The sequence below is a fragment of the Ovis aries genome, chromosome 9, assembly GCF_016772045.2.
Source record: "Ovis aries strain OAR_USU_Benz2616 breed Rambouillet chromosome 9, ARS-UI_Ramb_v3.0, whole genome shotgun sequence".
NCBI classification, from domain to species: domain Eukaryota; kingdom Metazoa; phylum Chordata; class Mammalia; order Artiodactyla; family Bovidae; genus Ovis; species Ovis aries.
In genome coordinates, this window is record NC_056062.1 from 43,779,020 (window position 1) to 43,806,802 (window position 27,783).

Sequence of the window (27,783 nt, forward strand, 5' to 3'; positions counted from 1 at the left end):
GAGTAAAAGTGTTAAATAACCTGGAGGAGGCCTGTGTGGGGACTTTGGAAGGAAGGATGTGGGTCAATTAGATGGTTGAATTAAGTGAATGCTTGCTTATAGAACATCAATGGTAAATAAACAAGGTAACAACAACACATTGTGCTATCAAGAGATGCAATTGACAAAGTTAACTAACTAGTGGACTACATTAGACAGAGCTGTAATTCGTTGAATATGGAAATTTCAGTGGGATGGGAGTAAAAGATTGAATTTTAAGGTGGAGGCTAGGTTCAATTGTGGACTTTTATGAGGGATTATAACAAGAGTATTCATTCAGTGCTCGCTTCGGCAGCACATATACTAAAATTGGAATGATACAGAGAAGATTAGCATGGCCCCTGCACAAGGAAGACACGCAAATTCATAAAGCGTCCCATATTAAAAAAAGAAAAAGTATTCATTCAGTGGAGAAAGCTCTTACATGTAAACTTTTGGTATATTTGGTATATACAGACCAAAGAAGTAGTCCACACAGTTCACTTATTCCATGCAGAAATTTAACAAAAATTTACCAGAAGAAATGGGCCCAACATATGCTGGAGAATAACAGTGAAACACCCATTAACAGGGCTAGCATTGTAGATGCTTACAAGTACAGTAATCATAGGTACAGGCAAGGAATAATTCATTACATTTGTATTTTCCTCTACAATCCAAACTAGGATTGTTTTAACGTGTTGTTGAAGCACAATGTATATAAACACAGAAAAGTACACATATAATAGTAGAGCTTGAATCCATCCATCAAATCAGCACCCAGAGAATTCCCTGGTTGTCCAGTGGTTAGGACTCCACACTTTCAGTGCCAAGACCTGGGTTCAATCCCTGGTTGGGGAACTAAGTCTACAAGCCATGACGTGTGGTCCTTCCTTTTCCTCCGCCACACACACAAAAAAACCTAGCACCCAGAGCAAGAAATGGAGCATTGCAGCATTCCAGGGGCCTCCCTCCCAGGCTCCCTTCAACAACCCCCCAACCCTACTATACACTAGTTTTGTGTTTTTATATTTTTATAGAAGTATATATATATATATATATATATATATATATATATATATATATGTATTTTGTGCCCTGTGCTTAATTTTAAAGAATCCACCCAATTCTCAGATGTCTGAATGAATCTCAGCTTAGCATTGTACTGAGTTTGGACAAGCCTCTTAATTCAAGCCTGCTTCCAAATTCACAGGAGTGGATTATAAAATGTTTACCTAATAGTTGTTGGTAGGATGTTACTGCTGGCACATGGTTGCAACTGTTACTTGTACTCAAACTTTTAGCCTGTGAACTTCCTAGGGTGGAAGGCACCTGGACACAGTTCTCCACAGTTTAAAGGGAAAATCCACACTATCGGGGCAATGACACACCATCCCCTTATTCTCAAACAAAATTTGGCTACTTGATCTGTCTCACTTTTGGCCAAAAGGAGTAGAGATGCTATTTCTGTTACATACTTATTTATCTCCCCTTCTAAAACATCAGCTTCCTCAAAGGAAGGGTCATGTCCTATTTACCATAGCTCACCTAGTGCCAGGTACTATAAGCATGCAGGTAAGTACTGGTTGCTAGTTGAACAAATAAGTGCTAACTGTATTGAGTCTTAGGAAATTATGTCAGAATGTTATCCAAACTTTGGCAAAATTATAGTAAAACCAGAGTAGTCAATCTCCCTCCTCCTTTCCCTGTGCTGGTCAGAAAACTCTCCTCAAAGTTAGCACATTCTGTACTTGGAACTTGAATAAGCACACCAGATCTGAGGCCTTCAAAACTAAGGGCAGGAGAGTACACTGCTTTTAACATGGAGTTTGCTCAAACTCAATGTACTGATGCCAAGATATTAAAGTTTTCAAAAACTCTCTCTTCCCAACATGTCAGCTCAGCCATGAATAATTTTTTTCCCTGCTATACTTTATCTTGGTTTTCTACCAATATTTTTAACATCTTCTTGACCTTGTTTAAAATCAAAAACAGCCAGGGAAGGGGAAGTAATCCTCCCCTTCCCTGCTTTTATGGAACTGCACTTGTTTTATCCTCCACTACCTAATTAAAAATAACTTTTCACTTCTCACAGAGTCACAGAGTAGGAAGTACCTCTTCAAAACCTTCCATCTGTTTTATATTACAATTAAAAGTCTGATTGGCTGGCAAGCCTACTGCTCTATAACTAGATAAATCAGGCAGGAAATCACAGGGTTATATAAGGAGCTCAAAAGATTTTTAACAAAATAATAGCGGACTATAAAGCAAAACTAAGAAACCCAAGCTATTCACAACCCATTGTGTAAAACAAATACGGTTAATATCTCCTAAGAGTCATGACTATTTTTTAACATTCTTTCAATTTAACACTTCCTGAGACTCCTAGATGCAGGAGTTATAAAGAGCAATTCCTACTCTTCAGAACATAAAGTCTAGTGGGAACATTTTATGGACGCACCAGGATAATCAGGAAATGACACATACCTGTGCCCTGCAGGCTGCGTAGGATTCTAACAGGTAGGGAGACAAAGAGAAACAGCAATGAGGGGAGGCACGAAGGCAGAAGCATGCATACATTGTTCTGAAAGATCCAGGTCCCCAGGTCCAGATAAGGAAGTGAAGGAGAATTCTTGTTATTTAGGCAACAGACAACTGTGGAAGGTCTGTGAACAGGAGAGGTGATAAAATCTCTGTGTTTTCATGTTTCTTTACCCTCACCGGAGAAGGAAATGGCAACCCACTCCAGTACTCTTGCCTAGAGAATCCCGTGGACAGAGGAGCCTGGTGGGCTGCTGTCCATAGGGGTCACACAGAGTCGGACATGACTGAAGCGACTTAGCATGCACGAAGCATTGGAGAAGGAAATGGCAATCCACTCCAGTATTCTTGCCAGGAGAATCACAGGGACAGAGGAGCCTGGTGGGCTGCTATCTATGGGGTCACAGAATCGGACATGACTGAAGCGACCTAGCAGCAGCAGCAGCTTTACGCTCACATGTAAGCAGTTGTCTTTCCTCTCAGGACTTAAGATTTCACACTGTAAATTAATGTGTTCTGAGTTCATGTGTCAGTCTCACTCACTTGATACAGACATTCCAGTGAGGGGTAAACTCGTTTTAGTCTCTTAATCTGATGGGTTAATCCATCAGATTTCTAAACCTAGAAGGCTAACGGTAAAATCTGGATGGTGACATTGACTAAAGCGATATAATACTGCACAAACCTGTCTGGGTGACCAGTCAGCCATGCCTAGGTGACACCCTGATGTCACAGAACAATTTCTTGATACTTCTGGAGAATGGAGAGCAGAGTGATAAGTGCAATAATCTAAGTCAGAGAGGAAGGAATGGAATTAGAGCTGAGCCTCTCAGTGGGCTAAGATTTTAAAACAGATTTCCACGTGGAAGTTTAGGGAGAGGAACAAGGTTTCTCAGTGAGTGACTGAAGGGAAAGTAACACCATTAAGAGAACAAAGGAGGGGCAGGTTCAAGCTGGAGAAAAAGAGAACATCCTACATTTAAGGTGTTGACAGAAGAGTCATATGGAAATCTCTAAAGGCAGTTGAAAATATGGCTCTAAATGAGGCTCAAGAAATGGAAATATATTTTCATTTCTTGAGTAAAGAGGTCAAGTTGTGTTAACGGATGAAATCACCTGAAAGGAGAAAAATGGTTTAAGCACAGAATATTGGGTTAAGTCCTTCAAGGGTCAGTCAATACAAAACACAAAATCTGAGTGAAATGGGCAATGCCACGTCAGCTTGTACACAGATGCTTTATTGTGGATGTTAACAGTCAACATTGTATGCAAGATTCTCTTACAATGGAAAGTTTTTTCCCATACATCAAAAAACTCAATTTAGTCAGGGTAATGGCTGTATTAATGCGAAAACCTTACAACAAAATGCAGTATTATATGTGTAGTCAGTTTCCATGCAAGTATGGCTGCTACATGTTATGTCTGGCATTTTTAACACACTGAAAGAAATTCAAATTGAACATAACAGTATAAAAGGTGATTTAAGATGCCTGACATGTTTAAGATTAAAAAATCTTCTTGCAAAAAGCAACAAAGCAGTTAACTGGAGGACTCAACCAATACCAACTGAAATACGTACTATGTCCAAAAATCCCAAGCTTATCTGCAATATATTACATGTGGGATAATTTAATGCTCAAGAAAAACTATGCTTTAAAAAAATATAGCTCTTCCAAGATATTATACTTTGGTAATTGGAGACTATGTACATCCAAACCAGCCAAGGGCTACATTAAAAAAGAGAAAAGATAAAAGGGAACCATTATGTGCTATTAGTTCAAGGTAACTGAAATTGAAATGATCCAGTATGATTTTGCTACAATCATTGGTTTTACAAAGTGAAATTTCTGTGAGAAGTTCACTAATTAGGAAGCAATCAACATACTTAACAAACATGCTAGGAAGATTCAAATTGGTTCATCTATTTGTTATCAACAAGGCATAATCTTAGTACCACACATTTTCTTCACTTCTCACTACATATAATATGCAAAAATGAGCAAGTAGATTTAAATAGCTTAAAATCCTTTTAGGTCTACTGTTCAAAAGCTAGGCATTAAAATACTTCGTATTTCCATTTCCATCAACAGAGAATCTTAAGCTGTTTTTGTTTTAAGGCAGAGCATTTTGGTATTTGCAAGAATTTGCCTGGTAATGGTTGATTCCATTAAGTTAACTTGAGAACTTGCCATCATCATACTTTTTATGTTTTCACACAGTGCAAGTGGTGGTCGCTCTTTCCTTCTCTCATAGCAGCAAGCCGATTCTGCTATTTTCTATAGCAGCATACTTCAGGAGTGGAGAGGGAGAGAGTGTGTCAATTACAAATAATTACAACTACAGTGTACAATTCTATTTACCTGTCAGTGTTTAAGTTGACAGCATACCATTATATGTTTCAAAAAATTACATAAAATCTCTACACAAAAGCAAATAAAGACATTCTTTCAAGAAGAAATAAAGTAAGTGCAAACACCTAAAACAGGCAACTGAAGCAACTGTTGTAACCTGTAGAGAAACACAAAACATTTATAAAAGGACAAATATTTTTATAAATAAAAGATAATGTTCTCTACTTCTTAAACACTGAGTAAATATAATAAACTTCTAAGTGCAGACTGTTTTTAGGGACCAAAGTACCATATTATTTTTTTAAACAAAATGCAAAAATTTAAAACAAATATACAAATCACCAGATTAATTTATATGACCCCCCATATAATTTAAAAAGAAAATATTAAATTATTATTTAGTAAATTTTTAGAACTACTTTATAACCAACATGATTTAAAGGACATAGTGCAATATTTAGGTAGATGTGACATACAGTATAGATACTGAATTCTTTGCAGCTATAACTTACTACTGTTTCATACTTAAAAGTCAAAATTGTTCTTTACTATGTTATCTGTAATAACAGGAAACAACATTGGCTTCTAGACACCCTGTATAAGTTTAAATATCTACATTTAAGCTTTAAAAATGAAAATAAATTATAAAAACAGATTTCTTTCCAATTTACAAAGTTTTCCTGCTCCTACATACTGTACAATACATTCAACAAAACTCTCAGCTCTCTGAGATTTATGGAGAAAATACTGACTCTTTACCAATAAGGAAAAAACATTTTTGCAATGCCTTTTGTTTTGAGGACTACGCTCAAATAAATACATTTAACACTGTAGTTAATTTTACTATTTTTTGAAAAATACCAAAAATTAGTAGTGCAACTTTTATTCTTTTAAATGCCTTCCCACTGTGTTTCTCTGTAAATGGTAGCCTAAGTAAATCAGCAGATAGGCAAAAGTACTTCATAAGGCCATGTGTGCTTTCTGTATAGAGACTAATTTCAGAAATCACACATACTTGTAAGACCTATCTATAACAAAACTGCAGCATCAGGAGAGTAGCAACATGTATCTTCTGAAGAAAAGATGTGAGAATTTACTTTCAGAATATCCTTGAACATTCTAATATGATTTCCCCATCTTGTTTTTTAAAAACAATTTTTAAAAATCTCATGTCTTAAAAAAATAAACTATGAAATTGCCTACCCCTCACTTAAGTGCCTAGCTTTCTGCTTGCCCAATATGAAGAAGGATGTAAACCGTTTTAGGGCTGTTTTAAAACTTTAAAAACAATCAACAAAAAAAATTCATTGCAGCCTAACTTAGTATAGAATCTAGTAAGGGAGTGGGGGCATTTCATCAGTCTTAGTAACAATCACAGTATGAGAGCTCTTGAAGTGCTGCCTGTAGCTGTATAAGTACTCAAATATCTTCTTGCTTGTTCAGTCATGATAAGTTGGTCTTCTGTCTTCCCATAAACCACTGTTTCCCATTCACAAGTTGACTAGGAAGGAAATATTAATAGTGATGTGAAAACTGCTAAAAAAACTATCCATTCTACTTCACAATTAACTTTTAAAAAATCAATTAATTGATTGGATATTTGATAAGTAATTACTATAAAATGTTTTTTTACAATGGCATTGTGATTCTTTTTAAATAATGATGTTTCAAAATCATATATTAAAATGTTTATGATCAATTGTTAGTCAATGTTTTAGCCATATACAGGCCTGTGAAGGCAGTTTAAAAGTTCTATTTCCATAGCTGCCCCTCAAATCAATTCCAGTTTATTTTTAAATTGGAGTATATAGTTGCTTTACAAAATCAGTCTGAGCACAGAAATATTAGTCTTTACTGCTTCAAAGTTTTGCAAAAGATTTAAAGAGGATATAATGTCAAAAAATGAACCGAGGCTGCTTTATGTCTTGCATATTAGGAAAAATAACACAAAGTCAAGTTTACATTTGTTGTCCTCTATTATCAAGGTTACTACTGTATAGGTATGACCTCCTATGTAATAAATTTTCCTGAAAAGTTCTGTGTTAAACACTGGTAAATCAGATCACGTTAAATGGATTCAGAGAATGTGCTGCACGGCTCTGTGAGGAGCAGCGCCTCAATAAGGAGAGGAGGCCCCACACAGCTGACTGCCAAAGATGTTTTCAAGGAATGCCTGAATGTCAGGAATGCTAGTTCTGCAGCCTTTGTGGCGTAAAGAAGAGAACTTTTTCCTCAGTGACCTCTCAAATTCTCTAGGTTGAATTCTTAAGATACAGTAAAAAATTTTCCAGCTTTCATTTGCAGCGACATAATGGCTGCACAGTATCTGAAAAAAAACCATTCTGTTTTACCACTATGAGCCAGAAAGTTCACTGGAAACCATTATACCAACAAACTCAAGTTGAAACTGCTTCCAACCACTTACCCTTTAAAAGTTGCAATTTGGGCTACAATGATTTATTACAGAAGAAGAGGTGCCAGAAGTAGATTTAGGTATTTTTAGTTTAAGAATGAAACAGTGCTTAAGAAATCACCAGGAGAGTCCCCAGTTATAATTCCAGGTGTTTACTTTATATGTGCCCTGATGAGTGAGTCTCTCAGAAACCCAAATCTAGTTTGAGTGACAAAACAATGGTGAATGTCTAGTTACTATTATAGTCAATTTTGAGTTTAAAAGAAAAAGTATGATTTGTGATCAGTAGGTCCAAAGTGATAACTGAATACACAACAACAAAAGTCACTGAAAGAAATTTATAAATTCATACCTGAAGATTCTTTTCCAATGTGACAACTTTGGAAGTGTTAGGGTTTGGTTTCTTTTTATTAAGTGTATATGTTTTGTTGGTTGAATTTATATCTTGTTTTTCAGGAGTCAAGTTGCACCTATTGTCATGTATTTCCAATAATGGTATCATTAATAAAGATGTTGTAAATATATTTTCTGACTAAGAGAAAAAAGAAAGAGGAAAATAAAATAACTAATTCAAAAATGGAGACGAACAGAAGGACTATGGAGTAAGTGGTAGTGGAAATCCTGTGCATGTCCCTCCAAGGAAGCTTTCACTCCGATGAAATTTCTAGCAATGTAGCGAAATTAAATATTTAAGAGGTGAACCAAAGATAAACATTGAAATTTCAAGCTTTGAGGACTATCACTCTTTGACATAAGAGAGCTAACTTCTCTCAAAACAAAAAACAAATATAAAAAGCAAGGATGTGAATGAAATATTCTCTACAGTTAACTGTTTCTCTCTGAATTAGGCTGAATACCACCAATGGAAACCCTCTATGATCTCTAATGAATTAACCACACAATGAGTAAAGCACAAGAACCACTAGAGCTTAAAGCAACCATCTTAATATAAGGAAAATCCTTTACAAACCTGCAAGTCTGAAAGGTCTTCATTTAACAGTTGAGTACCTGGTTCTTCTTTTTCCCAATTATCTAAGATTAGTGATTTTCTGACCTTCTTGACAGAAGCGGTATGCTAGAATGAATAATTTACAATAGGGACATTATGGCCAAGTCACTGGAACATGACAAAGACTTTTATCAATAACAATACTAAAAGATCACCTCTTGCTTGCAGCTTTTGTAAGCAGGTTCATCTTCCTCTTTGAGGAATATGTCTGTTCCAGTTTCTTCTTTTAAAACTTCCCGAATATCTTCTTCCAAGAAGGCAAGTGGCTGTGACTAAATTATTTTTAAAAGGGGTTTTAAAAAGCCTTTTACAGCACTTCCTTTTTTATCCCCATATACAGAAACCCAACTTTTATACTTTTTCATTATTGGCATAATTTTCTCCCAGCCCTTATAGACATATAAGTTGAATAAATTAACTAATCCATTGAATGGCAAAAATAATATTGCACATTGCAAGCACTGAATGAAGTGTGCCACTTCCTTCATGGCAAGGCACTAAATAAAAGTCTTCCCTTGGGGGAACCCATTATAGCTCCTGCTTCAATCAGGAGCTTCAGAATTAAAAAAAAAAGAGATTACTTCCCTATTTTTACATAAAAACAGCAAACACAGAATAAATTTGGGCGACAGTAGCTCTCATCCTATTTTTATTGTAGTTATTATACAGTGTGTAATTACTAGTTTGCATGTTTGTCTTACTACTACATATGTAAGCTGTATAAGAGCTTTTTCTTCTGTATACATCTCTCCACATCTAGCCTTACGCTTAGAGCTGAGTCGGTGTTCAGGAAGCATGCGTGTGTGCATGCGTGTCTGTGGCTGTCTATGTGTGTACTGGAGTGTGGGAAGGGAGAATACAAAAAAAAACCCTTGAATGTGGGCTGAATGATGAAATAGTCTCAAAATATTATTCATTTATCTTTCTATCAAATAACTACAGAAAGTCACTCAGTCACGTCCAACTCTCTGAGACCCCGTGAACTATAAAGTCCATAGAATTCTCCAGGCAAGAATACTAGAGTGGGTAGCTGTTCCCTTCTCCAGGGGATGCTCCCAACCCAGGGATCAAACCCAGGTCTCCAGCATTGCAGGCAGATTCTTTACCATCTGAGCCACCAGGGAAGTCCTCAAATAACTAAGCATACTATATAATTCAGAAAAAAATGTAAATTATATTAAGACCTACCATAGGTCTTAAGATCTACCATAACCAAGACCTGTTTTAAAAAAAAAAGTAATCAAAGCTCCACTAAACCAAAGAACAAACTGGCAGCGTGTAATGACCAGCAGCTTACATTCCCAGTCAACAAAGTTAGAGAGAATAGCATCCATACATAAACGAGGTTTCACAGTACTTACAAAAATTTTAAAATGGAAACACAATGTTTAAAGTGTTCTCATCTATAGCCTGAGACATGCAGGAATTATGTGAGTATTTCTGTGTGTTGCTCTAAGAGCTCGTTTTAAGGCTTACGTTTCACAAAGAACACAGGTTATGTGTTCTTAAAAAGGAATCTGAAATCCGTTCTTTCGCCTGTAAGAATGCAAGTGCCCTAAGATGTGGTGCATATATAATGGAATACTACTCAGCCATTAAAAAAGAAAGAAAACATCTTATACAGGAACACTGACGGACTCAAGAGATTATCATACTAAGTCAAGTCAGACAGAGAAAGGCAAATACCATATGATATCACTTACATATGGAATCTAAAATATGACACAAATGGGCTTATGTATGAATCAGAAACAGACTCACAAAGATAACAGACTTGTGGTTGCCATGGAGCAAGAGGGGTTGGAGGGGGAAAGACTAGGAATCTGGGGTTGGCAGATGCAAACTATTATATATAGAAAGGATAAAAAACAAGATATAGAACATGGGACTATAAAATTATTCAATATCCTGTAATAAACCATAATGGAAAAGAATATGAAAAAGAATGTATATATATCTAACTGAATCACTTTGCTGTACATCAGAAACTAACTTGACATTGTAAATTGATTATACTTCAGTTAAAAAAAAAAAAGGAATACAAGTGTCCTAGAAAGCCAAAGTCTAAGAAGCACATCTGATCCATAGTAAGATATGAAAGAAATCTCAGTGGTTAGCACACAGCAGGCGCTCAGTAAACAACTGGAGGAATGAAGTCAGCTTGCTGCAAATGAGCCTGCAGATATTTTAGAAATTTTACTTGCAAAATCTGTACTTTCCTTTTATCTTAAATTTTTTATGAAAACAACCTATTTTGGCAATGGATAAATTCTTCCCAAACACGAACAAACTGATAGGGACTTTAGATACCTGAAACCTAATTTCTTGTGCATTATTATTAAAATAACAATTTTTATTCAAAGTATATGTTGGCGAAATGACCCTGAGGAACTGTCAGAATTTTTCAAATGTTTTCAAATTATTGCTTATTTTTAGAATTCTCAATTAGGCCATACACCCTTATAAAGGCAGGAACCACACCTGACATGTTTAACATTACATCCCCAAAAGACTAGCCCAGCAGCTGGCACCCCAGGAGGCACTCAGTCAGTATTTGTTAAATTAATGGTTTGTTTTTTTTTAATGAGTAAAAAAATGCTGAAATAAACTAGTTAAATCAACTAGGTAAGTCCATACAATGGAAGAGTACAAAAACATGAATGCAATTTATAAATTTAAAAAGGTTACCAAAAAGTACATAACGTGATCCCACTATTATTATGTATATGCATAAAAACTAAGAAGTTTAGAGAACGCTAAAGTTTTTTTTTTTTTAATAGCAGTATATGGAGCTAAGTGGCAAAAAGACTTGCTCAATCTTATTATGTACCCTCTAAAACAGTATTTCAAAATAAGGAAAAGACTAGAACATTTGAGTGCGATACATGCTTTTTTGTAGAAAATTGATCAAGTAAACCAGAATTTATTAACTGATTTACATAACTAAAGTACCCTAGAAATGGCCATTTTAAAAATCATATTTTATTTCTAATGTACCTAATTTGTCAGTAATCTATATCTGCCTAGAATCAGAATGCTCATGGCTCACCTAAGGTACTTCAACATTGACAATATATATATGAAAGTACCTGCCTAAACTATTCTTATAACACTTGCCACCTCTATTCACGTACTACTACTGTTACCCATCATTACTAAAATAAAACAGCAGCAACTAAGCACATACTACTTGAATCCTAGTACCAGCCCCTTAATTTCTATTATCTACCTTCATAAATAACCTGCTGGGGTGTTTTGTAATATCCACTGAATAGAAGAGGAAACTGAGCCTTAAAGAGGTATCATGATCAGTTTCATAAATATTACTAGGAATGTGCTTATGTAATTTTGTTGTTTAAATCGTGTCCAACTCCTGTTGACCCCATGGACTGTGTAGCCCACCAGGCTCCTCTGTCCATGGGATTTCCCAAGCAAGAATACTGGTGTAGGTTGCCATTTCCTTCTCCAGTGCTTATGTATATCAAAATATTAAAATTATTTTATTATACTGTAGGTAACTGCTACTGCAACTACTAAAAGGTAGGTTTTAGTATTAAGAAATGAGTTCTACTGATACTTGATTTGCTTTCTCTGGATGACATAAAGAAAGTGTAAATTCAAAACAAGCCAAGCAAGGATTTATTTACAAGGAAAAAGATTAACACAAATTCAAACGTATAGGAGGTAAGTCTTTTTAATCCAGTTCATTGAACATCTTTTTTAAATGTTAAAAATCAAGGATAAAAAAATCAAAATTTGTCTTATTAAAATTAGGAATGTTTTTAAAAATAAAAGGAGTATACACACCACAATTTTAAGAGGTCCATATTTTTTCTCCTGAGCAGCAAGCGCATTCTTAAAAGGAGTAGGAGTCCTTGGTGTGGTACCCAATAAGGATCTTCTAATAGTAGGTGTTCTAAACCTGTCCAGATATTTTTATTATAGTCAAAATTTGATTTCATGTAAGTTAAGGAAGACAAAGCCATCATAAAAGCACACACTGAATGTTTCTGGTATATATACATGCTTTAAATATTCCAAGACTTTTAAAATTTGCCTGCCTATTCTTATTCCAATCATCTTAAAACAGAAAAAAGATTAATGTAGAAATAAGTACTAAAAATGTTATTTGCTTAAGATCAAACTTCTATACCACCTTTAGCTGATTTCTAGTCTCCTAGGGATAAAATTCAAGGTTATGATTTTTTTAAATTCTAAATCTCATAGGAAAAGGATTATGATATACATATAAATGGACAAAAAGTTAATCTACTTTTGAAACTGCTTTCCATTTTCTTCAACACAATTACTTAGTATCTACTTACCCTACATTTTCCTTTTGATCTTTGGGGGTTGTTTCCTTATGAAGAGGAGTTGTAATGAGAACCTTCTGCCCACAAATAGGGGTTGATGTGAATGAAGGATTTTCTATATTAATTTGTTCATTTCCAGGACATGTGTTGAAAAACTAAAAAAGAGTGTAGAGACAATTTCTAAAATGTAAAAATCCTACACAAATATCAAACTGATTAAATTTTCAAGTTATTTCTCCATTCCTTTCTGGAAAAGATACCAATAATAATATATTTACATTCCACTCTATAAAAATAAAGTTCCACGAGAGCAGGAAATTTTGTTTTGTTCATTGCTGCTTCCCCAGCTCTTAGAACAGTGTTTAACACCTGACAGGTATTCCAAAAATAGCTATTTAACAAAAATCCAAAAGTAACAAAACACAATAAAAAATTTCCAAACAGTAATATCTTATCAAATGAGAATCTATAGAAGCCATAACTAGCTGCTTTGCTAACGGTAAGCTTTGTACAATGGTATAATTGAAAAAAAGTTTTATGATTTTATTAATAAATGATCTTAAATGCTCCTTTCTATAAGAACATAGAGAACTCAGAGTAAGTTTGTGGTGTGCTGTGCTTAGTCACTCAGTTGTGTCCGACTCTTTGCGACCCCATGGACTATAGCCTGCCAGGCTCCTCTGTCCATGGGGATTCTCCAGATAAGAATACTGGAGTGGGTAGCTTATCCCTTCTCCAGGGGATCTTTCCAACCCAGGGATCAAACCCAGGTCTCCCTGGGCAGATGAGCAAGCAGATGCTTTACTGTCTGAGCCACAAGGAAAGCCCAAGAATACTGGAGTGGGTAGCTTATCCCTTCTCCAGAGGATCTTCCCAGCCCAGGAACTGGACTGGGATCTCCTGCATTGCAGGCAGACTCTTTACCAGCTGAGCTACCAGGGAAGCCCCAGAATAAGTTTAACTAATAAGAAATACAGCTGTCTGGCAAATGTGCCTATTTAGAACACAGTTCAGAACCTTTGAGCAGCCAAAACTGGTATCACAGAGTCTATTTTCCAAATGACACAATTTACACATTGGATTTTAACTTACATACAATTGCGAAATACTAATTTATTTTTGTAGCCAATAGATTAGAAGCAATCATAAGAAAAAGTAAAACCTGCTTTAAGGCTGCTTATAACTAGCTAGAGTTCTAGCTCTATCATTTCTGATGCCTGCAAGCCACAGGATAAAATCCAAGCTCTTTGCTATGGAATATACCTTCTTTATGGGCTTCCCAGGTGGCTCCAGTTGTAAAGAACCTGCCTGCCAATGCAGGGGATGCAGAAGATGTGGGTTCAATCCCTGGGTTGGGAAGATCCCCTAGAGGAGGAAATAGCAACCCACTCTAGTATTCTTGCCTGGAGAATCCCATCGACAGAGGAGCCTGGTGTACTACAGTCCGCGGGGCACAGAGTTAGACACAACTGAAGCGACTTAGCACACCACAGCACAGCATACGGTTTTTATAATCATGCCTCAGCTTCTCAGCCACTTTCCATCTTAGAATTTACTCAACAAAAACTGCAGGCATGCAAAACTCCAAAAACAAAACTGCTAGTGTGCTCAACCCAGGTTCACTTTCCTCAGGACACTCTGCAACTCCTGAGGGTGCACTGGGGCAGGGGGCGGGGTGGTAAATTTTCAGAGAAAACAGTGGCTTTGTGGTCACTGCAAGATATTCATCTTCCCAGCATCAAAATATACCTCCAATATAACAGCCTCCAAGTTTACTTGGCCATTAAACTTCCTTCTTCTTCCATAACTTTTTCACCTCCGTCAATACACTTTAAACAAATACCAGCTTCATCTCTTTCTTACTGATCTTGGACAAGTTGCTTAACTTCTGAATTTCATTCTAACTACCTCCAGAGGTTTTCTGCAAGAGCATTAACTAAGAAACTATAAGAAAAGCGTTTAGCACACAGCCTGGAATATGGTGTTCATTAAGACAGACAGTATTATAAAATCAAAGAAAGAGTTTGCCCCAATATAAGTATCTGCTCCCCAAAAATATAACTACAGGAGAAAGCAGGTTAATTCCTGACATCCCTAGATGACCTTCTGACACATGAAAATTCTTCTAAGAAGCAGTTGTCTAGGAATATATACCTGGTACTTCTTAAATAGTCAGGAAACTGGCTCTCTGTCTCAGTTCTGCCATTAGATAACTGTGGGCAAGGCATTTTCCCTTTCTGGGCCTACTTCCTGATGAGTTCTACAAACATGTGGAACTATGTATTTAAGACATCCCTTTCAGCTCTAAACACTGTAAGATAAAATGCAACTACTTCACCTCCCGGGATACTTTTCTGATTTATCCCAGCTCAGCACTCTCACACATCTGATTACAGTATACATTTTTATGTGTTAATAAAGCAATGAACTAGATGCTAGTATGGATATCCAAGATCCAATTCAATCGAGCTCATCAACAGTTGGAAACATGAACAGAAGCAACACAACTACCTGTGAAGGAGAAAATGGTAGTGTTTTCACCGGTGTGTGTTTTAGTGCTGTGTGACCACCGTCGTTGAATGAGCTGTCGCCAAGCTCACCGCCTGGGGACTGGCCCACTCTCATTCTTCTCTTCTTTCTGAGGATGGTTGGTGGAGTGCTAAACTTAGCCACACTTGGGGAGGTTAAAGGAACAGCCTCGCCGTCTGCCCCATTACAACCGTTTTTTTTCCCTTCGAGTACAAGACTGACGTTAAACTGACATTCCATGGCGCCTTCGCTGTGCTGAATTCGCATTAGTTTAACTGGCGTGGACTTGACAGGCGAAGCAGCAGCATCAGAAAGATCGAAGCTAGTAACATCACTCCATGCTACAGGATCCTGCAACAGATTAAATTCCTAACTAAAGTTATTAATATTATAACCTGGTTACATCTAGTCTTGAACATAGGATAATGATTTCCAGAGTTAATTAACTACCCATTTTTATCTATCGAAATAGGCTTTCCTTGGTTCCTCCTTTTTTTTAAGCAAGACCATCTGAGAAGAACAGATTATGGTTTTACTACAACTCCAATTTGGAGCATTTCAAAATAACACTTCATCTAATTCAGTAGCTGAAGCTTATTACTGAAGTACTTCAAATGAAAGGAACAAATTACATTATTTTCATAAAACAGTATAGTTTGTCATAAAATTCCACATTCTATTCTATCAGAAAACTTTACTCTCTATTGTACATCTACATAATCATTTGGTAACATGTACGGCTTCCCTGGTGGCTCAGATGGTAAAGAATTTGTCTGAAATGCAGGAGACCTGGGTCAGATCCCTGGGTAAGGAAGATACCCTGGAGAACAAAATGGTAACCCACTCTAGTATTCTGGCCTGGAGAATCCCACAGACAGAGGAGCCTGGAGGGTTACAGTCCATGGGGTCGCAGAGTCAGAGACGACTAAGTGACTGACACACACACAAACACACATGGAGTATCTTCAAAGTGGTCACACACTGTGATTCAAAAATTCAATTTAACCTAAGGACATAATCATGATTTTGCACAAAGCTTTTTACACATATTCTGTAATTTGTAATACTGAAAAAACAATACCAGATAAATATCCAATAATAATAGTACATTGGGTAAATAAAATTTACTACATTCATATGATAGAATACCATCAAACCATTTATATTCAAGTTTAAAAACAAGTTAAGAAAATAAGGACATGATCATGGTATAATGTGGGAAAAAAATTCACAAGCATTAGTGCACATCTGAGTTTAAAAAAACATGCATATGTTTTATATGTATAGAACAGAGCCTGAAAGGAAATACATCAAATTATTAACTCTAGATTTATGGAGGATTTTCATTTTCTTCTTTAATTTTCTCTACTTTCCAACTATCTCTAATATACAACTTGTATAATAAGTAAATACATATATTTTTTGCCAAAAACCACCACAAAATATCAGAACAAAATTAACCATGACATGCAAGGTAATGGGCAACACAAAACTGGTGAGTATCCATTAAACTGTTTCTGAATATGAAACCATATATCTAAAATTGAGCTTTTTGATAATTCCACAATTTCAAACTTACAGATTCAATAAGTTCGAGAGTTTCTGCAAATTCTGGGATGGTCTGTAGAGAGGACAGCACAGCGTTTGCCTCCACGGCCAGGAACTTTGTAGGTGAGTTCTGCTGAGCTGACACAGTCTGATTTTCACCCATACTGTAAAACTCACTAGCGTGCTCCTCGAGACTATTTAGAGTATTAGACATGCTGTCATCCATGAGGAAACTACCAGGCCAGCTAGAAAAGCTTCCAGGTTGCTGAAAGTACAGAAGAAATTTGAACATTACTTGTCATTCCCAACCTAAGCAAAAATGTGCATTTTAAGTATAAGTTTTTCTAGGAAAACATCCTTTACAACATTTCAGCTAAAAGTATAGTAACAAATATACCATCTTTCCTTAAAATTGACCCAAAAGCTTTTTTCATTAAACCTCATGTTGACTATATTTCTTTTGTCTAACTCACATTTTTTTTAAACCTATAATGTCATGGTGAGATAAAACTAGTATGTATATACTACAAAATAAGGTCCAAACTCCTAGAATCTGACTTTTCTCTACTTTTCAAACTTCATCTCCCAACACAAGCCCTCTTCCCAGGGAATACGGAATAACCCAACTGTAGTACCTGCAGCTCCCGGTGAGTTTTGGTCTTTTACCCTAGAAAAAGGGAGCATTCTCTTTATCTAGAAGGCTCAAACTACTGACCAGGAAAAATTCCTATTCCTCATTCAAGATACAGTTCAAATACTGGGAAGTACTCCATCCTATTATACACTATTAATTGCTCTGTTTATAATAATGTCCAAGTTCATCTCTTTTGCTAATATATATTCACTGTCTGTCTTTCAAGACTAAGCTCAAATAGGAATTCTTCCAGGGAACCCTTCTGACTACCTAAATCTCAATCTTCTATGAACTCCCATAAAACTGTGTGACTTACTTTATCATACTGTTTCCCCACTGCAAAGTAAATCCTTTGAATTCAGGGACTGTGCCATTTTTCTTGATCTCACTAGAGATGTACACTGGCCAATTTACTTATCTTTTGAGCCTAGTTTTCTAGTGTCTCATAACAAAAAACAAGAAGTGAGATCTTGAAGACCCATGGTTAAGAAACAATACATAATCTGAGAACTGTTAAGAATGGCAGATTCTAAGAGCTTCCATCATTAGGAAAAAAAAGGTTTTTTTCCTTTGTCCTTTTCTTTTCTTTTGGTTATCTATATTAGACAATGAATGTTCACTAAACTTGACAATATGTAAGTAAAATCATGATGCTGTACACATTAAGCTTACACATTAAGCTTATACACAGCTATACTTAATTATATCTCAAAAAAATTGGAAAAAAAACAAGAAGCAACAGGATGTAAAGTGTAGAGCATGGTCCAAAGAACCCTCTGCGGTGATGAAAATGTTCTGCACTGGAGGCTGCTCAACATGGGCGCCACCAGCCATAAGAGCAACAACAATGTGGCTAGTGCAACTGAGAAGCTGAATTTTAAAATTTTGAATTAAATGTGGCTGAAGCATCACTACGAACAAAGCTAGTGGATGTGATGGAATTCCAGTTGAGCTATTTCAAATCCTGAAAGATGATGCTGTGAAAGTGCTGCACTCAATATGCCAGCAAGTTTGGAAAACTCAGCAGTGGCCATAGGACTGGAAAAGGTCAGTTTTTATTCCAATCCCCAAAAAAGGCAATGCCAAAGAATGCTCAAACTACTGCACAATTGCACTCATCTCACACGCTAGTAAAGTAATGCTCAAAATTCTCCAAGCCAGGCTTCAGCAATGCGTGAACCGTGAACTTCCTGATGTTCAAGCTGGTTTTAGAAAAGGCAGAGGAACCAGAGACCAAATTGCCAACATCCGCTGGATCATGGAACAAGCAAGAGAGTTCCAGAAAAACATCTATTTCTGCTTTATTGACTATGCCAAAGCCTTTGACTGTGTGGATCACAATAAACTGTGGAAAATTCTGAAAGAGATGGGAATACAGACCACCTGACCTGCCTCTTGAGAAACCCATATGCAGGTCAGGAAGCAACAGTTAGAACTGGACATGGAACAACAGACTGGTTACAAATAGGAAAAGGAGTCAATCAAGGCTGTATATTGTCACCCTGCTTATTTAACTTATATGTAGGGTACATCATGAGAAACGCTGGGCTGGAAGAAGCCCAAGCTGGAATCAAGACTGCTGGGAGAAATATCAATAACCTCAGATATGCAGATGACACCACCCTTATGGCAGAAAGTGAAGAGGAGCTAAAAAGCCTCTTGATGAAAGTGAAAGTGGAGAGTGAAAAAGTTGGCTTAAAGCTCAACACTCAGAAAACTAAGATCATGGCATCTGGTCCCATCACTTCATGGGAAATGGATGGGGAAACAGTGGAAACAGTGTCAGACTCTATTTTGGGGGCTCCAAAATCACTGCAGATGGTGACTGTAGCCATGAAATTAAAAGACGCTTACTCCTTGGAAGAAAAGTTATGACCAACCTAGATAGCATATTCAAAAGCAGAGACATTACTTTGCCGACTAAGGTCCGTCTAGTCAAGGCTATGGTTTTTCCTGTGGTCATGTATGGATGTGAGAGTTGGACTGTGAAGAAGGCTGAGCGCCAAAGAATTGATGCTTTTGAACTGCGGTGTTGGAGAAGACTCTTGAGAGTCCCTTGGACTGCAAGGAGATCCAACCAGTCCATTCTGAAGGAGATCAGCCCTGGGATTTCTTTGGAAGGAATGATGCTAAAGCTGAAACTCCAGTACTTTGGCCACCTCATGCAAAGAGTTGACTCATTGGAAAAGACTGATGCTGGGAGGGATTGGGGGCAGGAGGAAAAGGGGACGACAGAGGATGAGATAGCTGGATGGCATCACTGACTTGATGGACTTGAGTCTGAGTGAACTCTGGGAGTTGATGATGGACAGGGAGGCCTGGCGTGCTGCGATTCATGGTGTCGCAAAGAGTTGGACACGACTGAGTGACTGAACTGAACTGAATAGCTACCATATCTTAGAGAACATATTGCTCAGTCCATTGGAAGCACTCAAGAAACAGTACCTGTTACTATTAAAATTAAAAACCACTAGAATGTAGTACATATTTACAATAGCAAAATGTTAAGTCTCAAGGTGAAAAAATAACTTTCCAAGACTGTTTCAAAACAAGTTCCATCTATTTTAAAGAGTCATATAAATAAAAGAAATTAAAGCAATCTTATTTCACTAGTGTAGCCACTTTCTGAGTTTACAATCACTTTTTGGAGATAACTTCCAAACCATATACATTTCAACTTAGTTTTCAGGCAGGAAAAAGATTCAAAGAGGGAGCTTACTAGGCCCACTGGCAAAACCATAAATTTTTTTGTAATCACATACATCTGATTCTGAATATCTAGCAATTAATTTGCAGAGTTAATACAAGGATTACCAGGAATACATCTAGCACATCTACAAGAGTGGAATATAATGAATACTCAGAAAAATGGCAATCATTATTACCACATAATTGTCTAGAATACTTTATATGAATATAGATTCTGTTATACTGGATGCAGCAATTTCCCTCTAAAATCACCAATCTCCTTATACAACCAGATCTTTATGACAGTGGATTTTAGATAGCAAGTTTGAAAAAAAAATAATTAGTAACTTTCTCCCTTTTTAATGCAAAATAGCAATTCTTTTAATTATATTTTCCTATTAAATTACAAAATTACACCATTATAAAAAATTTTAAATGTGCTTAAACCTGAATATATTATCTATAAATGTGGACCTCTAATCATGGTTATTTATTTGCAGTTTCTTAATAAAACTGAAATTAAGTATACTTCAGGTATCCCTGTTTGCCCATGGTATTTGTAGCTGCAAAACAAAAATTACTTTTCCCATGGTATTTATCTCATTCACTACAATTAACAAATGTCATTTTTATTAATACCATCTGAAATGATTTAAAGACATCACCAGTTGCCTCATAATACTATTTCAAGCCCTGAGGTTATTCTATTTAGTAATTTTGTATTAGTTCCCAGTCACTCTAAATATATTGTCCCCTGACTCTGCCCCAGATCAAGAAAAACACTTTCCTAAATGTAAAAAAATCCCAGGATATTAAACTTTCAAAACTGTCATTTAAATACAAATGTTTTTTCTTCCTAGCACAGCCTGTTTAACTTAGCTAGAATCATTATCATTTATCCTGATTAAATACTCATAGTTATTCTCATCAACCAAATCTCAGACAATACTTTTCTTATCTGGTAATCAAAACCCACTTCCATTGAAAGATTTCTTTAGACAGCATAAAACCTAAATCTTTCCTTTCCCTATATTTAAAACATTACTTTTTCCAATTTACTGAATTTGTGTTCTAATACAGTAGACAAGAAAACATTTTCAAATGGAGAATAAAAATAATTCTGAAGTACAGAAATCTCTCTACATATCTAATTAAATTCCTTAAGTTTCTTTTTTTTTCCTATTAAGGCCATTATCATATGGAATGTCTAACAGAAAATAAAGCCTAATCTAATCCACACATTTTCACAAATACACATATTGAAGATTATACCTTAAGTTTGTTTGATATTATTCAAGAACCATCTTAATACAAAACACTGTAAAGTATGTTCCAAGAGATGCATATCAAAAACAGGCAACTTCAAAGTTGCAAATTAGAAAAACTATTTTCAGTCCATACTAAAATCTGAAATCACAATGAATATGCTTCCCATTTGCTGGCATACAAAAGTCAGTGCTGATTAAAACTATAAAAGCATATAAAGCACATAAAAGAGTCTAACAATAAAATAAAACACTTTAGATTATTTCTTACTGATGGAACTCGTTTTCTTCTAACTTCATTCTCAGCCGACATAAGAAGCAATTCAAGTTCCTTTATTTTTTTTTCCTTATCAGGATCTTCATCTACAAAAGGTTGCTAAAATAAGTTAAGCAAAAGGAAAAAAACAGATTATTTACAAAACTGCTTTTTTATTATTAATGTTCTAAGTTTTATTTTCTTCTATGCAACATAAAGTCTATCCTCTCTAATAAAGCTTAATACTATAAAATCCCAAATACTCAGTATCACACTTCTTCTGGTACCTAAAGAGGTGCTGGTAAATATTTTCAATTTAACAGAAAAGAATTGGGAAATTTAAATGCATGAAAAAACTTACACTGTATCATCTAATCAATTTAAAATTTTACATGTGGAATTTGTTTTAATTTATTGAATCTGAATATATACATTCTACCCAGTTTAGTAAAAATATGTTCATTCATAACTGGAATGTTCTAAGTTGGAAGAATGAAAGAACCACCTCACTGGTGTTGTGAACTACTTTACATTGGTACAGTTTATATTTCTCAAACACACTTAAAAACTTTCTCCTTTAATGCTATAATACTCAAAATAAGTAGATCAGATAGTATTGCTTTTGGCGAAATTTTATAGATGAGCAACAGGCACTATTAGAATTTGAAAATGTTTGAGTGTTTCCTTTGGGGTTTGGTTTTGTTTTTTAGTAAATAAAAAGTTACCTGAATAAAGGCAGAAGAAGCCTGAACATGTTCTACACAATTGCCTTCAGGTGATACATACTGATAGCCTGGGATCTAAAAAAGTAATTTAAAATTAATATCATTAATATCATACATATAACACTATAAATTTTTAAAAATCTGAGGCAAAGCACAAAAACTGAATAAGATATCAACGTGGAAAAGTCAGTATCTCTGTCAACTTTGAGTATTTACACATATAGTAATTTCTTAATAGCTACATCTTATTCTTAAAATCTATTGACTAAAAAGCATAACTTTATTACAAAGACCTATTTTCCCCTAAATGAAATATGAGAATTACTTGGGCTAGATTTATCACCCAATCAGTCTACTTATTATCTACAATATCTACCAAGTGTTTTTTAAAATCTGCTATTAAAGGATTGCTCTATCTCCTGGAGAAGACAACGGAATTGTGTTTTATCGTTCAGGGCAAAGGACTGATTGGCCCATATGAAGCACTTATGCAGCTGGAGACTAAAGCAAGTCGTCAGTATTCACATCTCCTACTCCTACCACCGCCCCCTCCATGCCAACCTCTGTATAGAAAGATATGAAAACAGAGGCTGCTTCTATTATTTGTCTCAGAAAAACAATCAGGATCACTCATGTATTTTTAATATTTTGACAATAGACAATGAATTATTCTGTCTCTTTTCTAAAGAATCTGTAATAAAATTTTTGAAGTTGCATGCAAATTTAGTGTGCAGTGGTAGGGAGAAATTTGAGAAGAACCTCATAAGATTTTTAAAACCTTAAAATCTAACAAATATATATAGGAAATTGTCTATCTTCCATAATGGCCTATGTAAATCACTAATGGAAAAGCATTATGTATAACTTCTAACACAGAACTTAATTTTTACATTTGATTAATATCAGTTATTGCTCAACTTCCAATGAATTAGAAACATCTTTCTCAAACTTTTCATTTTAACCTGTGACAGTACTTCATACCAATCCATTTTTTTTCTTTCAAGTCAAAAGTAGAATTAGCTTTTTAGCAGTTTAAATGACTTGAACTATGCATACACAAATCTTTCAAGAATCATTAAAAGGTAAATAATTCTTAAAGTGTAAGAAATACTCTCACATTCCAATATATTCTGATTGAGAGTATTAAACACTCAATTGGCCCCAAATAATTTAAAAAATTATCCTGTGAGTTAAAAAAAATAAATTTAAAGATAACTTTTAAGGCAGAAGCAGAATGTTTCAGTTTATGCTGCTGAAATCTAGGACTCTAAAGAAAAATATAAAGAAAAAGACAACAGAAATCTTAAGGTACAAAGTATCAGCAGATAACTGTACTGTCTTTGCAAGTTTTCCTATTTGTAAATTAAGATGTCACTACCTTTTTAAAGAGGTTCTTTGAAAATTATGTCTAAAAAAAAATAATGTCCATTTAGAAGAATAGTTAAATCTGGAATAAAATTAATAAAATTAAATACTAAGCACAGATTGTTAACCACAAGCCAAATTTTATCTTGCAGTAGATACTTTTAAGCCCTGACTTAATCTTTACATTCTATGTGACACAAATTAAGAACTGCTCAACATGAAAAATGGCACGACAGACAAGTAGACAGGGAAAAGGTAAAACAAAGCTCATGAAAACTCCTATTTCTTGCAGGTAGGAAAATGCTTTGAAAGGAAAACAGCCTGCCCTATGATGAATGTGGGTAATCTGCAATGAACCTATCTAAACAAAGGCTGAATTCACTCAGTCAGCTAAGTGATGAGGGAACAGCAAAGTTGAATGCCAAAGAACCAATTATTTGGTTCACCCCTAAATGATGGCTTGAAATATTTTTGACTGTTTTCTCCTTTAAACCATTATTTATATACACTCACCTCTTACAGGCAAGCTATCCTACAATTACGCAAAAAAAATTTTTTAAAGAAAACTATAATCGATATTAAAGCACAAATCATTGTTAGCTTTGAATCATGAAAATTCGGAGAATGATAGTTAGGAAATGTACATACTAAGTTTCGTAATTAGATACGTAAAAATGATATATAAAAGGAAATATTTTAATGAATTTGTTCCCAAAATATCTATCAATCAAAACAAGCAGAGATAAACTTCCACTAATGAAGAAAGAAATGGCAACACACTCCAGTGTTCTTGCCGGCAGAATCCCATGGACAGAGGAGCCTGGCAGGCTACAGTCCATGGGGTTTCAAAGAGTCGGACATGACTTAGCGACTAAACAACAATAACAATGGTTTAACAGCTAGTAATCGTATATTTTTTCATTTTGGAAATTTAAATGTCTGTTTCTCTTAATATATTTTGTTTTTATCCTACTAAGAAACTAAACACCTTCCCATAGAGCAACTAAAGAAGATTTTTAAACAAAAAAGTATTAAAAATATGTGCCTGAACAGGTATGTAAAACTGATTCTGGGTTTGCAAATGGTCCATAGTTGCACAAGGTTTGTGTTGAAGTTTAGATGAAGATCGTTCTGATTTTATTCCATCTTGTAAGTAGCCTTCCTGCTCCACTTTTCTTCGCATAGTAGAATTCCAATGATTTTTGATAGAATTATCAGTCCTAAGAAATTAAAGTATATCTTTTAAAAAGAAAAAGAGGACTCCATAAATTTTTAACATCATATAAAGTATACAAAGTACTTAAATTTTTACAACTGGTAAAGTTAGATACTTTTCTGTATGTCTGTATATCAAATACACTTCTAAACACTGGAGATAAGGCAATAAGATAAAGTCCCAGCTCTCGTGGGGCTTACACCTTCACAGGAAGCATGGCTGCAGGGAAGGAGTAAAGAAAAGAAAAACAAAAAAATAAATAAGAAGAAAAACAGTGCAATGCAGATCATTTAAAGTAATAAGAGAAAATGAGTAACTACAGTAATTTTGATTTTGAGCAATTTTGAGGGGACAGGGAAGCTAAAATCTGAAGGACAAGAATGAACTAGTCCTACAAGAACAGAAAAGAAAAATAAAAAAGAGCATTTCAGATAAAGAGCATAACAAGGGCAAAAGCCTTGAAGCCAAGACCAAATATGGTCATAAAAAGACAGAATCCCAGTATTCATCTTCACTTCTTATCAACAAAACACCTATGGAAGAAAAAATTCATTGGCTCCCCTTTTACCTAAGTCCGCCTTGTAAAAATGGAAGCCTTAACCTACAGCTACTTATAGTATACATTTTAGAAACACACATTTACTGAGAACCTACTTTATGCTAAGCACTAAGCTACATTCTATGGATAGTAAAAAGATGTATCAAACACTGAAAACATTAGAAGTTCCTCAACCAGCTTCAGTAACTTGGATAAAAAAACTTAACACTATGCTTTAATTTCTCTAAGACAAATATAGCAATGTTGCTCTGCATTATTTCACAAGTATATGAAGATTAATTAAGAATATATAGAATATAGTGCTCTATCTCCAAGTTTCATCAGGAAAGGAACTCAACTTTAGCTGACCTGATTCCAAGTTGTAAAACTACCTTCTAACAAAAAGATATGAGAAGTTTGTTTTTCCTTTACATAAAGCCAATAACTGACAACAGATGGGCACTCCAATTGCTAGGTAAATAAAGGATGAACTACATGAAATAAAATGGTGCTGTCAAGTCTTCTGACTTAGGACTAAATATTATCTTGAGAACCTACATATAATGGGTGGTATCTGCTTGGTTATGTGGGTGAAAGGTGAGATTTCTCTTTTTTTTTTCAGTCTCTTATCAGATTGCCTATGATGGGCATCACATTCTGAGTTAATGTTTATTCAACAATAAAAGTATTTGATTTCTATTTAAAAAAGGATACATGTAAATGCATTTAATTAACTACTATGTACTATACAGAGACTACAACAATAAAAAACAAGTGACACCTTCTGAGTGAGGAATGGATTTTCCCAAAATTGCTGGTCTACTGTACTGCAAATGGCTAGGAAGCATCTGAACCAATGCAATGTATAGTGTATATGTAGCCCATCACTGCTCCTGATGGAAACTCCATATTTTAGCCACATGGATATATATATATACTACTCAGGATCTAAAGCATTAATTAAGAACTGAATTTTCTCTAATGCACTTTCAGAGCAATTTATTTCAGCCAGTGTATTTGTTATTCTCTGGTCTTATGCAAAGAATCCAATATGAAAGAAATCTCTTCAACTTAGATTCCATTACAGCTTAGTTTGTACAAAGACTGCTTGATTGGCACTAATATGTAACCATAATTTAGGGGAGTGCATTAAATGTTTACATAATCTAAAGGTCTATCATTTTGTTGCACAAATTACTGCTATAAAATATTTTGTTAAAAAAGTAATTACATCCCTTCCCACAAAATGTACTACAAATATCACAAAGGGTTGCTTATATTCTGCAGTCTAAATTTTAATTATAAATAAAAGTCATGGGGTACCTATAAATATATTTAATAGTAACCATAATAAAGATCAAGTTTAAAGTACAGGAAAATATATATTCATTTGTATAAGTACCTTCCAGGAAGTAGTTTGGCAATTTCTGCCCAACGATTTCCCAACCGCTTGTGTGCTTCATAGATAATCCTGTCCTCCTCTTCTGTCCAGGATGACTTCTTTACCTCAGGATTCAGATGATTATGCCATCTTTCTCTACACTGCTTGCCTATTCTTCCTTTTAAATGTTTTGCAATTAAAGACCATCTTTTTGGCCCGTATTTCTGAACTAATTCAATAACCTAAGAAATAGAAAAATAAAGTTTAAAAAGTATGATTTTTAAAAAATAAATGTCATGTGGATATACTGTACTGTACAGTAACTATAGTCAGTAATACTGTATTGCATATTGAAAGCTTCTAAGAGTAGATTTGAAAAGTTCTTACCACAAGAAAAAATATGAGTAACTATGTACGGGGATAGATATTAATGAGATTTGCAGTGGTCTAGAAAACTCAGCAGTGGCCATAGGACTGGAAAAGGTCAGTTATCATTCCAATCCCAAACAAAGACAATACCAAAGAATGTTCAAATTACTGCACAATTGCACTCATCTCACAACAATGTTCAAAATTCTCCAAGCCAGGCTTCAACAGCACGTGAACTGTGAACTTTTAGATGTTCAAGCTGGATTTAGAAAAGGCAGAGGAACCAGAGTTCAAACTGCCAACATCTGTCGGATCATCGAAAAAGCAAGAGTTCCAGAAAAACATCTACTTTTGCTTTATTGACTACGCCAAAGCCTTTGACTGTGTGGATCACAACAAACTAAAGAGAAGGAAATACCAGACCACCTAACCTGCCTCCTAAGAAATCTGTATGCAGGTCAAGAAGCAACAGTTAGAACTGCAGATGGAACAACAGACTGGTTCCAAATAACAAAAGGAGTCCGTCAAGGCTGTATACTGTCACCCTGCTTATTTAACTTATATGCAGAGTACATCATATGAAATGCTGGGCTGGTTGAAGCACAAGATGGAATCAAGATTGCT

General features: G+C 35.2%; 1 protein-coding gene and 1 non-coding gene across 3 annotated transcripts in view; one reads left to right on the top strand and one right to left on the bottom strand.

The window, feature by feature from the left end:
* The first annotated feature begins 318 nt into the window (after nt 1–318).
* LOC114116510 (U6 spliceosomal RNA) lies at nt 319–425 on the top strand. Its single transcript, XR_003590413.2, has one exon. It is a non-coding gene; the product is annotated as a U6 spliceosomal RNA (small nuclear RNA).
* Nucleotides 426–3,776: 3,351 nt separating this feature from the next.
* MYBL1 (MYB proto-oncogene like 1) overlaps nt 3,777–27,783 on the bottom strand; it is a 37,872-nt gene continuing 13,865 nt past the window's right edge. The window contains exons 5-16 of one of the 2 annotated variants that reach the window (XM_004011712.5): nt 26,812–27,032; nt 24,701–24,875; nt 22,291–22,365; nt 21,581–21,685; nt 16,754–16,987; nt 15,157–15,525; nt 12,658–12,800; nt 12,140–12,254; nt 8,488–8,604; nt 8,294–8,398; nt 7,676–7,855; nt 3,777–6,411 (exon numbers count right to left, since the gene is read on the bottom strand). In XM_004011712.5, the coding sequence (XP_004011761.1) occupies nt 6,283–6,411; nt 7,676–7,855; nt 8,294–8,398; nt 8,488–8,604; nt 12,140–12,254; nt 12,658–12,800; nt 15,157–15,525; nt 16,754–16,987; nt 21,581–21,685; nt 22,291–22,365; nt 24,701–24,875; nt 26,812–27,032 (1,968 nt within the window). In that variant the 3' untranslated portion in view covers nt 3,777–6,282. The remainder of the gene's footprint in view (nt 6,412–7,675; nt 7,856–8,293; nt 8,399–8,487; nt 8,605–12,139; nt 12,255–12,657; nt 12,801–15,156; nt 15,526–16,753; nt 16,988–21,580; nt 21,686–22,290; nt 22,366–24,700; nt 24,876–26,811; nt 27,033–27,783) is intronic. The other variant, XM_004011713.5, reaches the window with a different exon arrangement.